This window comes from Athene cunicularia, assembly GCF_003259725.1.
Source record: "Athene cunicularia isolate RWA chromosome 1 unlocalized genomic scaffold, athCun1 chr1_part2, whole genome shotgun sequence".
NCBI classification, from domain to species: Eukaryota; Metazoa; Chordata; class Aves; order Strigiformes; family Strigidae; genus Athene; species Athene cunicularia.
Window position 1 is genome coordinate 33,494,749 of NW_020799092.1, and position 17,334 is coordinate 33,512,082.

A 17,334-nucleotide genomic window follows, 5' to 3' on the forward strand; every position below is an offset into this window, starting at 1 on the left:
AATATGTTTCCTCTGCTAGGAGAACTAAGTTTTATCCCACCTGTTTTCTCTCACTCTATATGCCATGCAGACCCCATCTGCCATGTTGTCTCCTGTGAATGGCTGCTGTGATTCAATACACTTCAATTTATACACCATGCTTGTTGTCAGCTGAATATTTGAACAGTTTGATGTAGTGAGGTCAATCTTTAAATATCCATAGCTCTGTAACTTTTTTCAAAGACTAATTTGCAATTTATGCATAAGCCGCAAAGGGGTAGTTTCTTTTCATTATAGTTGAGGAAGAAAATTCCATCTCAAAATAGTATTTAGAGTTGCTGGTATTTCTTCATTGGAGAGACAAAGTGCCCATGCTCTGGATGAAAAAGGTATGCGTTGAAGTAGTTCTACAGTTAATATATTAAATAATAGAGACATTTAATGATACAAAAAACCCATGAAGAAGAATTTTTAAAAAATATTATTTTTCTCTTTGTATTGCAGGATGTCTAACGCAAAATTGGATTTGCAGAAGAAATTTGAGGCCCTTGAACAAGCGAAACAGCAAATTTCAAAGCAGGAGGAGGAAAAGGCCAGCCTCAAACAAATCCTTGAGAAATCAAATCAAGATGCAAGTAAACAACTCAAGGAATTAGATTGTAAAATGCAAGTGGCAACATCAGAGCTGCAACAAGTGAAATTAGAGAAGGATACTCTATTAAAGGATCTTGCAGCTACCAAAGACAAGCTCTCAAAAAGTTCTGAATCCTTCAAAAAAAGAAAGGAGGAATTAGAAAAAGAAATACAAAAAGGAAAAGCAGCTGTGGCAGAAATGGTTAGTAGTTTCTTTCATTAGGCTTTGGTGTATTTACAGTCTGATAAAATGGCTTTGCTTTCTATCTGAAAACAGTGTACACACAGTGATAATGTATGGAAATTAATTGCCTCAAGGAAAAACAAATTGTGAATTTTTTAGTAGTTCGTACATGTGTCCTACCTAAAATTTTTCTTTGGATGTTTACAGTAGTAAACATCAGTCATATCACACAACAAGATCCCTTTTTCTTGCTGCATGCTTTTAATATGGTGAAGAAACTGAATGGAGACAAGTGGTAAAACAATTTGATGGGAGATGTCCTCCTTTTTAAAAATACATCAGCCTTATTATAACAATGCAAAGGTACAAACCCTTTGCTGAAGTGCCACCATATTGAAGATGATGTTATTTTTCTGAGGCTATTTTAGTTTCCTTTCTGGAGTCTTTGTATTTAGAATCTTCCTGTGCACTTGTCTGGACAGGCTGGAAGGCTGAATACTGCAGAGTAACATTGTCATCTGGGGACATTCCTAGCTTATGGTATTACCAGATTACTAGAACTATTTCAGTTTCAGAAAGGTGTCACAAGTGGCAGTATAACAAAGAGTGCTTGACCACCAGAGCAATCTATTATGGTAAAGAAAGTGAACTCTCACTAGCTTTAAAGTACATATTTCTCTACCTTCTTTTGCTTTGTTGGTAGCGTGAATGGCCACTGTATGAATACATGTTTCAAAGATTTTCTTACACAGTTGTTTTGACACCCCTGCCTCAGACATGGTAGGGGGGGTTTTCTCATTTCCTTCTCATCTTATATGTCACCATTTCCCAGAAGCCTTTCAGAGCTGCTTTTATTCTGGTCTAAAAATAATACTGCTCCTAGTTAAAAATAACATTTTTTCCTTTACTCTTTCACCTTTTTAAGATAAGACTTTTTGTTTGCTTTACCTAGTTACTGCTGTTTAAATATTTGTTTCTCCTAAAAACTTGAAGGATTTTCTCCCCAATTTAGACTTAAAGATAGGAGGGCAGATTCTGCTTCTAATTTTGTAGTCATTTGGAGTCTTGCCACTGTCTTAAGTTCATATCATTTGGGCTTAAAATGTAGTTGTATTTGCATACAAGTCCCACAAATGTACTTGTTTGTGAGTTTTAGAACACCAAGAAATTTTGGATCCTGAGGTGAATGGTGAGCCTACTGCTTCCCACAAGAGGGGCTGCCAAACAGCATTTTCAAACAGGGAGACCATCCCTAATCAGAAAAAATCTTTGCCACATGGTTGCATTTGTTAGTATATGGTATCAGCTTTGTTCAGCTTAGATTTACCAGTCTTACAAATTTTGAGAAGTTTTAAGCTGAAAATATGTCTGCAGCTGAGAAGAAAAGCTTTTCTACTGAAAAGAAAAACATTATTTTTCAATGCTCTTTAGAGAGAGAGAGAGAAAATAGCCGGTACCTGGTCTTAGAAGCTCACAGGAATATTTCCTTGTCTTATGTTTTTTAGGAAAAATCTTGCCAAGAAGTAAAACACCAGCTCCAGGTACAAACAGAGTCTGTAGCAAAAGAGAGGAATGAATTGAAAAACTCACTGGAAAAAAAGGAGGGGGTAAGCTGTGCACTTAGTTTCAAAAATCTGGAAACCAATAATAATAAACATTTAAATTATTTTTTTTCAGTCTCGCATGCTGGGACTGATGAGAGATAAAGAGGTTGCAGTTCTCAGTTCTCTGCCTACCTAGGGCACTGAGATAAATTGATACTAAAAATTTCCCAGATGTTAATGTGAAGATTTAATATACAGGTTTTACTCCTACCTTTCTGTGCCCCACATACTTTAGTGGGGGATTTTAGACTTTCAGGTTTTTTCATTAGTGAAACAGTTACTTGGTGTACCATGTCCTCATTCTTTTTAATACTTTCATACAACAAAAATTGTTAATCTCCTTAGTTCTATTTTAGTCTCAGGCCAAATCAATACATTCTGTGTGGTTGACAGGACATTTTCAGATAACCTTGGAGGATTTAGTTGCTTTTGCAAACTTGTATAAGTCACTTGCCTGTGGCTGCGTAAGGACCAAATGTACTTCTTTTTTAAAGAGGAGAATTCAGACTGCAAAATCATGTAGTCCAGCTGGCAGCCTGAAAATCAAATCTGCTTTCATGGATTTCTTTATCCAAACTATCACCTGTTCCCTAAAGGAATCAGCAAAGATGTGGTCAGTGGACACAGTTTGATGGACTGTGATGTACTCTTACTGCTTGAAAGAGGGTTTGTGGATGTGTAGGTGTGATAGTACTGGCTATGTGACTACTGCTGCTACTCCCCTGGCTCCTCTTTTTTTCAGCAGAAGCACTGTGGTTCTCTGTGGCAAGTACAGGAGGGTGAGTTTGGTATCTGCTGCAGTTGGCAGCAGGAGAGCCCAGACACTGGTGGCTTGAGAAAAGTTGTGCACTCTTTGTTCTGAATGGTGAAAAAAGACTGCAGTTGCTCTGAGGGTGGGAAATTGGGAATAAGAAATGATTTTAATGTGTTATGGTAGCTCTTAAAATCTACTTGCCAGTGTTCAGTCACCTAGCTTTGAAGCAGAAGATAGCATCAGCGGCACTGTGGGATGGTCTGGTTCTGTGTACAAGAAATAACAGTAGCATACTTGGAAACTGTTTTTCTGCAAATATTCTGCAGCTCTTTGTGAAAATGTGAGTGGGCACTGGATCACAAGAAAGGTATAGCTTGGTATCTGGTCTCTGGCAGAGGAAAGTAGCAGATGCCTAGAGAAAAGTAGAGATTCTTCCCAACTTCTAGCAATCTTCTGGGAGCTGGTTTCCAGAAGCTGTATCTTCAGCTTTAACAGCTTTGACCAGTTTTTCATCTGTGAAGCTGTCTGCTTTTTGAACTACATGATTTGTCATCCGTACAGTTCAATAGGCAGTTTCACATACTACAGCATGTACAAAGAGATATTTAAATTAACATTTTATACAGTTATTTAATATTTTTGAATATAGATTTCTAAGCAGTTGTCGATAGAACTTGATTCAGCACGAGCACAAGTACTGGAAATTCAGGGTCTTCTGAAGGAGAAAGAAAAAAGCGAGCAACATCTCCTGGGAAAGCTGAGAGAGTTAAAGGAATCTTTTGAACAGAAGAAAAAACATAGTGAGACATTACAAGCTGAATTAAAAACTGCCCTTTTGGAAAAGGTAAGACTGGCCTCTCTTACTCCTTTAAGAAAATTAATGTGAATTTCTCTGATAAATGCTGCAGCTTTCATGTCAGTGTCTTTGTGATAAACATCTGTTTGCTGTGGTCTTGTTGGAAATTATAAAATCAGGATGTGGGAACAAAGTCTTCAGATGCTGTTGGAGAAAGAAAAAACAACATCAACAACAATAATGTAAGAAGAACCAATGCTGAAATATGAATTCTGTAGGAATTTAGTTGGAATAAAGTGATAAAAGTGGCTAGATTGAACATGTTTATTTTGCTTCAGGAACATGCTATGAGCTGCCATTTTCTTGTACAGCTGTAGAATTTTGTGAGAGTAGTTTAGGCAAACTCTGCAGTGTTTTGAAATGTCCACAGCAGTTTTAAACCAAGTCTTTTATTATACCAAAAGAATTTATCTGAGTGGCAGTATGAAACTCATAAACCATAATGGAAAGGGTTCAAATGTCTTACAATATTAGGATATGTTGTGTTGTATGCCATGCACTATTAAATGTTGCTCCAGCTTTGGCTGCCCTATGTTACATGATCATATTTGTGCCTTTGTGGAAACTTTATGACTTGAAAACATTATTTGCATTTTTAATTTTTGGTCTTAATGTGTTTCACTTAGCCTTTTGACATGAATTAAATTTTGTTATTAAATTAGTTACAAAATGTTACTGTAAAATCACAAACATAGATTACCGAACTGCTGTTTCGGTAAAAAATCTCATCTTGCAGTAGAAATGCAGTTAATTGAAATTATTAAGCTTACTTTACTGTCTGTAACTTGAAACATGCTTATGAAACTATACTTATGTTTCAGGCAGAACTGGAGAATAAACTGCAACAGCAGTCTATTTTGTCAGCACAGGAGCTTAAAGCAGAGAAAGTCAAGCTAGCAGACTTACAGAAGACCCATGAAAAACATAAGGAAAACGTGGAGAAGTTGCAGCTGGACCTTTATGGGAAAGAGTCTGAGCTGCTGGCAACCAGGCAAGACCTTAAGGTACATACAGTCATTTTAATGTCATATATGACTTAGTAGATCTGTTTAGATCCATTTTGAAGACCAATAAACAGTGCAAGAACTATATAGGTGGAAAAAAAGGTCTTCTGCTATATATAGAATTTAGTGCTGTTCATTCACTTACCCTGGGACAATGGACATCCTGAAACTAATTTAAAGCCAAGGAGTATTTGCCAGTTTATCTGAAATACCCTTGCATTTGTGCAGCAGCAAAGTGAAAGATAATTTATTTTTGTATTCTTTTAAGAGTTAATTTTTTTGTGTTGCTTTCTCTTGTTATATATTGTAGCTTTCAACTAATTTAAACAGCATAGCTAATTAGGACAAAGACTTGCTAGCATGTGAGTAACAGCTATCTTCTAGATGATTTAACTAGAATTTAACTTGTCATTTTTTTCCCTTGGCCTTGCCCCTTCCGCTTCTTCCTGACTTGTCGACTTTCAGAGATGTCATGCTAATAGAAACAGTAGGTTTAGGCACCTGTGTGGAGTACGAGTGTCTGAACTTAGTCCTTGAAGTGTTTGCTCTTCCTAAGCTGATTTTCTCTGATTTTTATTAGGGTGTAGTGCCTTCAAAGAGGCATTGTTGGGGGGTTCTGTCAGTCAGTAAAGGTGGCTTCTGTCCTTTTTTTTTTTTTTTTTTTTTTTTTTTTCTGTTCCCCACTGCCTTCATGTCAGTGCTAAGCCAGATAGTCCCAGGACATGCTGTGCTGCAGAGACTGGCTGTCTACTGGCGTGATAGCTTTGGCACATTTCACTTCAGATGAATCCCTCTGCAGTTTTGTCTCTATCTGTCTGCACTCTTGTTCTAGACTCTTCTGAAGTTTACAGAGAGAAGTAGGCACTTTGGAAGGACAGATCATCTGATCTGCTTTAGATGTCAGCTTTTGTTTACTTCAGTATGTATAAAGGGAGCCTTTTGTGACTGCTTAGATTCCATTGCTCCCTTTCACCTGTCCCAGTGGAGGTGTTTCAGTCCCACCAGTAAAATTAATTCAGATAGGCTCATGTGAGCTGTGGAGCCCTAGTGAAATTCCAGGTTTGAGGTTATTTTAATAAAAAGAGAAATAGCTCCTTTACATGTATGCCATTGGAGTTTAATTAATCATAGTCCTCTGTAGCATTAGATTACCTGCTATGTTTCCCCGCACGTTACAGAAACTTTGCTTTCAGTGCAACTTGGTTGAATCACAATGTTGAATTGTAAAGAACTTCATCATGATTAACAAGCAGTGGTGGCTTAAACATACCCTTTTTTATGGTTAGTTGCTATAGCACACATACCTCTGAGTTAATTTCCTGCAGTGCATTTAGATCAGCATTTGGTAATGCAATGACCTGTAAAAACATTGGATGTGCTTACTAACTGTTTTTTTTTTTTTGTTATAGTTTTCATTTAAGTATCACTTGTTGCAAAATCAGCTCTGAATAAGTACTGTTAAAGCAGCTTGATGACCTCTAGTTCTGGCTAGTATAAAACAGGACGGTAGATAGCCCACATGCTTTTAAACCTGAATGGGGATGGTAGTGAGAGAGAGAACATTCATGTGAAAAAGTAAAATAAGGTGATGGCAATGAATAAAAAAGATTTTCAAGATAAGCGGTCAGGTAATTTGATTTATGATGCAGGTCTCTATGGAGCCTAGAGAACCTGGGGAAGTTTGGGGTCCTCAGTGCTGAAGGTATGTACTAACATGAAGGGTGTTTGCTCGATTAAAAAAAAACAAAAACAAAAAGCCATTTTAATTAGTATTAGTGAGGTCTGCTTGACAGCACTTTTTTCTGTAAAATGTAGAAGAGGGAAAAGGTGGAGAGCTGATCTTTAATCATGGATATGCTGCCTCATTGCAATGTTAACCTAAAGAAACAGTGATAACTTGACTTACACCACCACAAAAGGAAAAAGCACATTCAGAAAGCCTCAGTGTGATGTTAGTATTGAGAGCTGAGTATTAAAATGCCACTTGAGGCAGAAGAACTTTATGGTAGAGTTTCACAGTCCAATTCAAAGTCACTTGTCTGGATTATGTTTTGCCTTGGGTGAGTTACTTAACAAAAGTAGATAATTTGAGCCAGAGCTATGGATTTTGATTATAGTTTGGAACCAAAGCTGATGGGTGGGCTGGGGTTTGGAGTGGTCTTAATCTTATTAGCAGGCAGTAGTAGAAGTTTTTAAAAATTGTATGTAAAGTGAGCTTGGGTGTCTTTCAGTGCAGGATTTTTAGTAGAGATATGAATTCCCTTCACAGCCATGTTGTGTCAGCACTGTTTGAAGCATTATCCAGGACAGGCATGGCCAGGCAGTATTGTGGGATCCTAGCAATGCTAGGTTTTCTTTATTTAAAAATACTACAAGGGAAAACATAAATATTCTCACGTGGTGTAGCACCATGGTATTGGTGAGGCCAAGGTTTCAGGGCTGGGGAGATAGATGATAAAAGGCTGTACAGCGAATGGGTGCATGAGTAGGGTGGTAGGTCTAGTTCCTGGGAGGGGATGGCAGCAGTTGGGCTGTACACAGAGCACCATCTGCTGGCATTTGTTCGGAATATAACGGCTGGGATCGCTGGCTCTTCTCGGTCTGGTAGATCCAGGTGTGATTGGAAAGCGAGCAAACACTTCAGTGAGGTTTTGCAGTTGGAGATACAGCACTGCATGAGAGAGAGCTTGCAGAGTGGGCAGCTGCTCTCTGAAGTGCCATCAGCACGGCTGAATCCTAGTTTCTGGGTCAGGAACAGAAGACCCTAGCTATGTAGTTGTAGCCAGATGCAAACTTTGAAGCTGTAAGTCTTGCAGAGTAAAAGTCAGAAGTGTAACAAAATTGAAGTGAGACCGTAGTTATAATTTTGTGGTTACTATTTGCTGCAAATTTACTTTGATTTAAAAATGCACTATTTATAATAGTAACTACACTCATACACTTTTGTCTGTGACTGGAAAAAAGAAATTGGGTAGGATTTGACTGCTTACAAAAGCTATAGTTTTTGATAAAAACAATATATGTAATAAAAAACCCCCACTAAATATTCTGTGTGTGTATATATATGCACATATATACAAATATATATAACAAAAATATTTTGTATGCACACACAAAATAATTAATGGGGTTTTGTTTGGTGGAAAAGGCATTTTTGTTTAATATAGAAGAGTTTATAAAAACTTATTTTTGCCTTGATTTTGAATTGGTGTAAACATACTTCATGTGAATCCTGCTTTCCTGAGCTGTGCCAAGTATCCTTCAGTGTTGGCATTTGTGCTTTATGTAGTCAGTCCTGGTTTCCTCTGTGTTCTCAAAAGAATGTTTCTTTGCCTCCAATATTGGCATCGCTGTCAGTGTATCTTCAGTGGATGTTCTGGGACAAAATTCATGCTGTCAAACCTTAGGTCTGTATGTTGGGAGCCTAAGTTACATACAGTCAAACTAACCCTTCTTAGGAAGTGAAGAGAGATCAGGTTAGCATCTGTGAATAGTTTCACATCTCTCCTTGAGGACTGGGATTTGGGAGCACACAGACTAAAATGCTCATTTGTGCACTTCACTTAAGTGAAATGAATCTAGGTCCTACCACCCAACTAGGACCAGTTCTATACTTCGCACTATTATTTTCACTGCAACAGCCCAAGTTGTCATATCTATTTATTTATTTAAACTCTGTGCCAGTCATCCTAGCATCTGTTTTTATTTACAAAAGCAAGTACAGATTGACCTCTTCTGTACCTTTTTCTTGCATTCGGTTTTGTCTGTCATTCTGAAGAACAATCTCATGACTGAGTGGTATCTTGTTGGGAGAACACCTATCATATTCTGGGAGTAATAGCAAAACTGAATGGTAATTAAATAAGGTGGATGGCATCAGATGTCTTGAGAGATGATTTTATGTTAAAGATGTGAGCTTCTCATCAGTCCAAAAGAATTGGGCTGAATTACAGTCTCAGCGGAGACTGGGCCAGGAGCAAAGACAATAACTGGAATGTTTAACCATGTGCCAGAAGATTTCTGCTCATTTCCAAAGGCTGCTGTGAGGGATTTTTGAGTGAAGCAGAAAAAAAGGCATAAATAGATAGAAGGTTGATCTGCTTTCGAAATTATATTCAGTGGTAGCATCATTATTAATCACAGCACAATTAAGAGACATTCATATATGTAAGCTATAGTATGCCAAATTGGATGCGAAATTCCAAGTCTCTTATATTGCAAACTACTGAATTACAGAAATGTTTGTGCATAATACAGTGCAGAGCAGGCTGTATACTGTCTCCCTGTATAAGAATGTTTACATTGTCTTGGCCTAGGTATAGACACAGTGAGATAACCTGTCCAGTGTAGACACTTTGAGGGGGTGTTGAGAGAGGAGTATACCCTGTGTGAGGCTTTTGATTTGGGTGTCACTATGCACTTCATCAGATTTCATCATCCAGTGCTAAAAAATTGGATGTAACCACATTTCTTCCACTGGAAACAAGCTTGAATATAAGCCATGGCTTCATTATGTTTCTTTCTAAAACTGCAGAGACTATTGGGTTTTCCTGTGAAAATGTTATATAATGATGCTACACTTCCCATCCTTTCTCATTGCTAGGAAGATATGGTACTCCACCGCTCACAGTGGAGCAGAGAGATAATTTTGCTTTCTGAAAAACCCACCTTGCTGAAACCTTGAAATTACAAAAGCACCTACTATTTTGCTTAAAATAATTTGAGTTAACACCTTGTGAAGTGTTAAGCAGTAAACTCTAATAGCCTACAAAGCAGATAAAATAATTTGTGTGCAAATTAGTTTTAAAAGCCAGCATGAGCTTTTTAAGAGCCACTGGGGTTGTTGAAAATACTATTGAATCAGCAGTGCTCCATCACTGGTGTTTCAAACTATGTCTGACTCTACAGGCAAAATACTTCAGTCTTTACAAGGGTGGATTAGGAGGCAGCAGAAATCATTTTGTTTTTAAATCGGCACAGGAGTGACTGCTGAAGCATATGCATAATTAAGTGAAATCGAAAGTTTTCCTTATTGTTTCTTTTAAAATCACTAACATTCAACAAGAAATTTGATTAGGAGTTAAGAGCTTCAAAAAGAATTTAGTTTATCTTGAAAGAATTTAGATCCTTACAGGTGCACTGAACGTAATAAACTTGTTACTAATAATAAATCTCCTCACCTCACATTCGGTATCTTAGTGTCAAAAATGTCCATAAAATAGTGACATTTTGGGGGAGTGGAGGATGAGTTTGGTGGTTTTCTTTCTCATTGATTCTTTGTGAAGGAACATACTTCTAAGTGGAGCTAGTCTATGCCTAAGCTGAAGAGTTTAAAGAAAATAACCTCCAGAATACTAAATCAAGAACCCTGAAGCTTGGCTTTTGCTGTGAGGAAATAGAATGACCCTTGAGTGCAAGTTTTAGGATGTTCCTTGGGTTTTTGTGACCTGTTGTAAAGAGATAAATCCATTTTCTTTTTTCTAGGTAAATGGGGAGAGTTGGAGGCAAAATAAAATACATTCTGTAGTAGATTTTGAATGGAAGTTTAAATTTTGTGTTTAAAATGTTGATGCAGCTGAGACTGTGAAACATTTTTGTCCTAATATTAGCATTTTTAACTTGTACATATCACTTCAGAATTTCAAAAATCTTACCATTTTTCATTAAGTCATTGGTAAAAAATAGCACTGAGTGACTTTTGAAATCTTCACTGTATAGTTTCACTATCTCTTAAGTTTAACAGCTGTCTAGAGTTAGAGACCAGTTGATTTGATTGGAGAATAAATTTGTGTGAGCAAATTCAAGTTTATTCTTTTCATCAGTCACCTTTCATTCTCTGCCCTTTTGAATGTTTTCACCTTTTCTCTGTGGAAAAATGCAAGCCAGAATATGTACGATAAGGTATTGCTGCTGGAAATGGTACTGGTGTAGTTTCTTCTTACTTAGGGTAACCTTGTAACCTAGAAGTTTCTGTACCTATGCTCTGTCAACATTTGAAGCTAAATGTTACACTTTAGATAATGATTTTTCCATGTGAAAATGTTTGACTGTTAAGTATCTGAAGCTCTTATGTTGAGATAATTTGCAGAATTTTCTTTGTAATTAGTCCACAGAAGAAAAGCTTGCTCTAGCTCAAGAAGAATTAATTTCCAGCAGAAATCGAATTGCTAGCAATAATCAGCAGATTCAGGAACTGAAAAAAGCAAAGTCTACACTGGAGCAGGATGCATCAAAGAAGGAGCAGCAGCTGGGCGAGAAGACTAAAATGTTACAGGATCTTCAGAATGACAGGGTAAATGCCCCTGTCTTTTGAAATCTTCATAGACACATCCACCCCACACAGGCACCCTCTATTAATTCCTGTTACATCTCTAAACAAGGGGTATTTTGAGGGCATAGCACTGTGGCAGCGCATAGCAACAGCAGTTTTACTGAATCTCTGATGCAAAGACTTTTAACAGACAGTTGATGTGACTTTGGTTTGAAATTTGTTGTAAGTGGCTAGGCAGGTGGAAAAACATTATTAGTTTTAAATCTAAAACTGCCAACATGCTGCTAATTGTTTGCACTATGAACTGTGGATAGAGATATGTGGCAATTGTTTTCCCTTAATTACAAAGGCTGCAAGCAGGTTTTGGGCCCTAGATGTTTTTTGTTTCGTTGGTTTTTTTTTTTTATTGTGTGAACTTGGAAGAGCTAACTTTTCTGGCTCTTTTTATTTCTCTTTAAGATTTTGAAAGAAAAAGACTTGGCTAATGAAAAATGTAAAACAACAGAGCTCCAGGAAATAAGGACTAGACTTGAAAAAGAAAGTGCCAAGCTGGGTGAAGAGCTTAGAGCCTGCAAGCAAGAATTTGAGAAGGTATATTGAGACAAACTGAGTCTTCATGTGGTTGGTTATTTGATAATAAATATATGCCTACTCAGTAGATGTTATCTGGAATGGCTATGCAAACATAGTTGTTGAAAATATCAGTATTACGGGTAAGGGAATGAAAGCACAGATTTCATTGAGTTCCTGAGTAATGCTGACCTGAGCAGTGATAATTCTGGAGCATTGGTGCCCGGTGTTCTCAGCCAGGTGGACCACATAACTTGCCTTAGCTTCAGGATGGGGTTGTATGTCCTGGCTCTTCTTCTGTTCCACTGTAGATTCACTGTACATACCCTTGCTTGACTCTTCTGAAGTGCAGAAAAGGTGTCCTAAAGTGTCACGAATGTGAAGTTTCCAAGATGTTCTATGCACATCTGGTACTTCTCGAGGGTACATGGTAGGGTTGAAACTGCCTTGATGTGCTGTGGTTTCTTAAAATCTCTTTAAATGTCACAGTTGGGGAAGAAACAATGTCAGGAACCTCATAAAAGACTAACTCTCTTCCAAAATCCTAACAATCCAGGGAGCTCTCAAAAGGTTACAAGTTTGGAGGCTTTAATTGAATAATTTTTGGTCTTCAGTAAAACAGACTTTCTCACCACATTGTACGTATTTAATTTTTTAGTCTCTGTAGAAACAAACGCTCCTGAAGACCGTAGTTTGGGTTTTCCACATTGTGCTACTAGTAGTTATATTTGCATCTGTTAAGCACACAGGGTGTAAGTTGCTGCACAAGTATAAATGAAGCTAGAGTGCCTATATGCTAATAAAAAGAAAATAATGTGATATGAGTTTCAGATGTTCTTTTGTTCTCCAGTGTTTAGAAAATTGTCTCTTATTTTTAGATAGAAGTCTGTACTTTGTTTCTTGCAATCTTGTTTCAAGCAATCTATGCCCAGTACTTTCTTGGATTTTTGGGGAAAGGTTATCTCTATTCTAAAGAAAAAAAATTTATAAATATTTATATAAAATATATACACATCAATGATAGCTTAATATTAATCTCTTGATCTCCCTACAAGAAATCAGACTGAAACAGAAATTGTCTCCTAAAGACTTATACTGTTTCCCATGTGCTACCAAGGAATGAATAGATGTGCATCTGTAGGTCATCCCCCTGTCCTCAGGATATATTCTCCTGCTGTCTTTGGTTTGGTTTTAATTTGTGATGTGAATTTTGAATCCTTATTACTCTGTTAGTACCTGAATGCTTGGCTAAGTAATTTTAAGGAAAATGATTCCTGTAAATTTAGCTAACTGTTCTATTTCAGGATTTTTTATGTTTTATTACAGAAGAACAAGCAAAACTAATGTTTAAAACCAATGTATCATCCTACTTGCTTAAAACATAGGGCAGTTATTTATACATTAGGATAATTATTTATACATACAAGGCTTATAGAAGCTAGCTTTCTTCCACAGTGTTTGGTTTTTACATAGTCATTAAGATGTGTTTAACCTCATTATTGCAATCAGAAATCAATGTGAAGTAGAACAGACTCTAGAAATTACAATGGATGTATCTTTTCAAAGAACTGTAGAAAATAATCCAACAGAGCTTCCACTACTTTAGTAGAAACAAACATTATTTTAAAAATTGTATGTTATCCATACTATAGGTATAAGACTAAAGTCTTTGATCATGAAAATCACGGATACTTTGTGTTGTGAAATCATCCTTTCTTCCAGTGATAAAACTAAAAATTATTGCTGTTCTCTTCTTGGAAAGAATTACAGCAGTTTTGCATTTAAATCATTTACACTTTCAAAGTTGCTCATTTAACTTTGAGCTCTGTATCTTAACAGGAGGTGGCAAATCTCAAGGATGCAAAACAGCTATTGATTCAACAGAAATTAGAGCTGCAGGGCAAAATAGATAATCTGAATTCAGCTCTGGAACATGAGAAGAACACCCATCAAGCTGTCAGAGATCAACTGAAAAAGAGAGAAGAAGAACTGAGGAAAGAATGTGCTGAAATTGAAGCTAAACTGGTTAGTATGTCAGAGACTATAAGACTGTTTTGTGAACATGCCTTTGGATTTTTTCAGGGACAGAGAGGAAGCAAAGTTGACTTCAGTTTCACATTACATTAATTTTTAAATGAAAAAGTCAGAAATCTTTGAGGTGTAGGAAAATTCAGTGGGATGACAGCCTTGTCTAGTAGAGTTTGTTGATTAAAAGTAGTGATTCTAGTACAGTAAGATTCTTTGCCTCAATTAAATGTAGGGAATAGGGAAAGAATACTTGGAAGGTTGTTTTTCATCAATCCATTGTTTTCTTAGCACACAGAGAAAAAAGAGAAAGAAGAAGAATACCGGAAACATGAGGAAAAGGAGACCAAGCTTACCATGCAGGTCACAGCTCTGAATGAAAACCTGGCTACCATGAAGAAAGAGTGGCAAAGTAGTCAGAGGCGAGTGAGCGAGCTGGAGAAACAGACAGATGATTTAAGAGGGGACATTGCTGTCTTGGAAGCAACAGTGCAGAATAATCAGGATGAGAGAAGAGCGTTGCTGGAGAGGTAAGCTATGGTCATTGCAGTGTGGAAGCATAGTTTGGGAGATGAATAGCCTCACACTGAAAACTTGTTTCAGTTGATTCAGGATTCTCTATGTGTGCTTTATTGAAATCCGTGTTTGTTCCTGGTGCCTGGGTTGTGGGTGCAGTTTCCAGAGTGCAACCTTCTGTTGTCCCTGCCAAGGCACAGCAAGGGGTGTTGGGAACACACTGTGATCTTTGTGGGCTTTGACAAGGTGACCGTTCTGTAGAAGATCAGGCAGGCTTACAGGACCTTACTTACCAACAAAGCCACAACTCTGTGCTTGTGCTCGAAGATTTATGCTCATCCATAAGAGCTTTCTAAATCCATTGGATTCCTCGGAACTTTGAGGTAAGTTGTGGCTTCTCATCTCATCTGTTGTGTGAACCTTGCAAGGCCTGTAAGAGAGAGCTTCTCTTACCAGAGTTAACTGCCCTTTTCCATCACACTGAGGTTCCTCTGTCTTGACTCAGGTGCACTAGGTGCACTAGGCATCCAGAAGCCTGGAGCAGATTGCTTAGTGCCTTCAGTAACATAGAATTTGCTTAGGGACTTCTAGGTATGCCCACTGCTTGATGTTGGGAGATTGAACGTGTAATTGGATTAGATAGGCTAAGGTTCACACAGAAGGTATTTTCTTTCTCCTGAAAACCTACATTATTCTCTTGTCCAGTTCTGCTATTGTTTCTACAATATATTTAAATTTTAAGTAAGCCGAATGCCTTTCCTTCAAGCAGCAGGAGGCATGCCAAGGCAGTGGAAGTTACCTGAAAGCAGCGATAACAAGGGTGTAAGAAACATCCGTGAGATAGGAAACTTTCTCTGTCCTTATTTCCTGACGTGTTTGGTGAAGGCAGAGTGGAAATTTTTTTTCAATATTATCAAGCTTGCCGATTTGGCTTTTGAGCAGTAGACCTTGGGAAAGGATGGAATCATTTCAAGTGAGATCCTCTTTCTTTGGCAATCCCTTGCCATACCATGTTGAATTCATCCAGTAGCTGTTTACAGCTTGGCAGAAAAACACCTTGTGAAATTTGCCTTTCAACAGTTAACTGAATTTCAGCTGGTGGGAGGTGGCCGTGCTAGAAGAAAAAGGTTTCTTTTTCTGCTCTGTTTTCTCACCCAATCTGCTGCAGCTGGTATGTGAGTGTCCTGCTGCACGGGGGTACTTACTGGGGCTTGCTATTGATACACTGCATTCAGTACTGTCCCTGGTTTTGGGAGTAACTCCAGGTATTAATAAGCTGCAGATATTTGAGAGCAATGCCAGATAAACTGATTGTTACAAGAGAGCATTTTTCCAGTCAAGGCATCCAAGAACTTTTCACAGCAAGGATATTTTTGGCTGGATTTTATGAGTAACTTCTCAGACGTCACAGCCTGCCTAAAAGAGGCGGTGTACGTTGCCTTACATGCTTTGAGCTGACTCTTTACTGGTTTTCCCCAGGTGTATAAAAAGTGAGGGAGAAATTGAAAAGCTTCAAGCCAAACTTGTAGAAATGAAGAAAAAGCTGGACAACACTACTGCTGCAATGCAGGAACTTGGCCGAGAAAACCAGTCATTACAGGTACAATTTGATTTTAAGCAATTAAACCTGTTGATTCTCTGTGTGGGAACTTAGGAGAATTTTAAGTTTGTGTCAAATTGGTGGTGGGTTACCTTTACAGAGTCATTAAGGTGTTCTGCTTGTGGTGTGTGAAGGCCATATTGCTGTCTGTGGGTTCTTAAATCTGCTCATAGTTTTGAAAATTGGAAGATTTTCTTTCTGAACAAATATAAGCTCTCAGTATCATGGCAGAATTCATGCTTTTATACGGCACTGGCGTAGTGTGTGCAGTAAAAATAGAGGAAATTAGTAGGAATTAGACATGCATTTTAAATAAACCTTTTTTTTTTAATATCTTCTGTATAGATCAAACACACCCAAGCTCTCAACAGGAAGTGGGCAGAAGACAATGAGGTACAGAATTGTATGGCCTGTGGAAAAGGCTTTTCGGTGACAGTGAGAAGGGTAGGTGTATTTTACTGTGTGTCTGTGGGGATTTTCTGTTGTTTTTGAAATCTTAGATGGCATACAAACTTCAGAAAATGGCCTTAATAGTTCTGTGACACTCAGGACATCTCCAATACAGTTATTGCTTGCAGTGCCTTAAATATTAAAAGTAAAGTTTGTGGAGCTTACATTATTCATGAGTCTTTTGCCATTTTAACAGCATCAGTTTATAAACAGTGTTAAAATAGTTCAATCCCTTAAGCAAGCAAGCAAAATTACACTGTTGTAAGGGTATTTAGAGTAAACTTATTTATAACCAGTCTGAACTGGATTTACAGGTATAAAAGAAATGTAAATTTGTTGAAATTAGGTATATGTGAAAATATGAGCCATCAACATGATCTGGTGCTTTGTAACTAAGCAGTAACTAGATATGGAACAGAAGAAACAACTGGATGTATTTTAGGTCTGTAGTCAGACCTTCTTTGTAAAAACAGCTGTGGTCAGCTAAGATGTTAGCATCCTTCAATGGGCAGGGTCTGCCCTTCATCCAGAGATTACTGTCCCTCCAACAAGTGACATGGCAATGAAGTAGGTAAGGGATATTCATGAGGTTCATTTTGCAGTGCTTCCTGACCTGGTCTCAGGTGGCTCTCCCTGTCCTGCATTATTTCAGTTAGGTTCTTTGGGTAGTCTTTGAACAAAGGCTGCTGGATCCTTCAATTCAACATTACTTCTCAGTGTGAAAGCAGGTAGTTACATGTAAGAACAACATGGTTTTTGTGACCAGAACAAGCTCAAGAGGAGAAATTCAAGAGGAGGATTAACTACAACCAGTTCATTTCTGAAACTGGTACAGTATCCCAACTCCATAAAGTGCTTCTGAATATTTTACTCCTGTACCCTTTAGAA

The 17,334-nt window shown here is 37.7% G+C and overlaps 1 protein-coding gene across 3 annotated transcripts in view; it reads left to right on the top strand.

Moving 5' to 3' along the window:
• Nucleotides 1-17,334, top strand: part of EEA1 (early endosome antigen 1) — a 96,455-nt gene that overhangs the window by 50,270 nt on the left and 28,851 nt on the right. For all 3 annotated transcript variants that reach the window (XM_026864794.1, XM_026864785.1, XM_026864803.1), the window contains 10 exons: nt 484-814; nt 2,302-2,403; nt 3,804-3,998; nt 4,832-5,014; nt 11,121-11,306; nt 11,745-11,876; nt 13,695-13,880; nt 14,172-14,410; nt 15,876-15,996; nt 16,342-16,440. In XM_026864794.1, the coding sequence (XP_026720595.1) occupies nt 484-814; nt 2,302-2,403; nt 3,804-3,998; nt 4,832-5,014; nt 11,121-11,306; nt 11,745-11,876; nt 13,695-13,880; nt 14,172-14,410; nt 15,876-15,996; nt 16,342-16,440 (1,774 nt within the window). The remainder of the gene's footprint in view (nt 1-483; nt 815-2,301; nt 2,404-3,803; nt 3,999-4,831; nt 5,015-11,120; nt 11,307-11,744; nt 11,877-13,694; nt 13,881-14,171; nt 14,411-15,875; nt 15,997-16,341; nt 16,441-17,334) is intronic.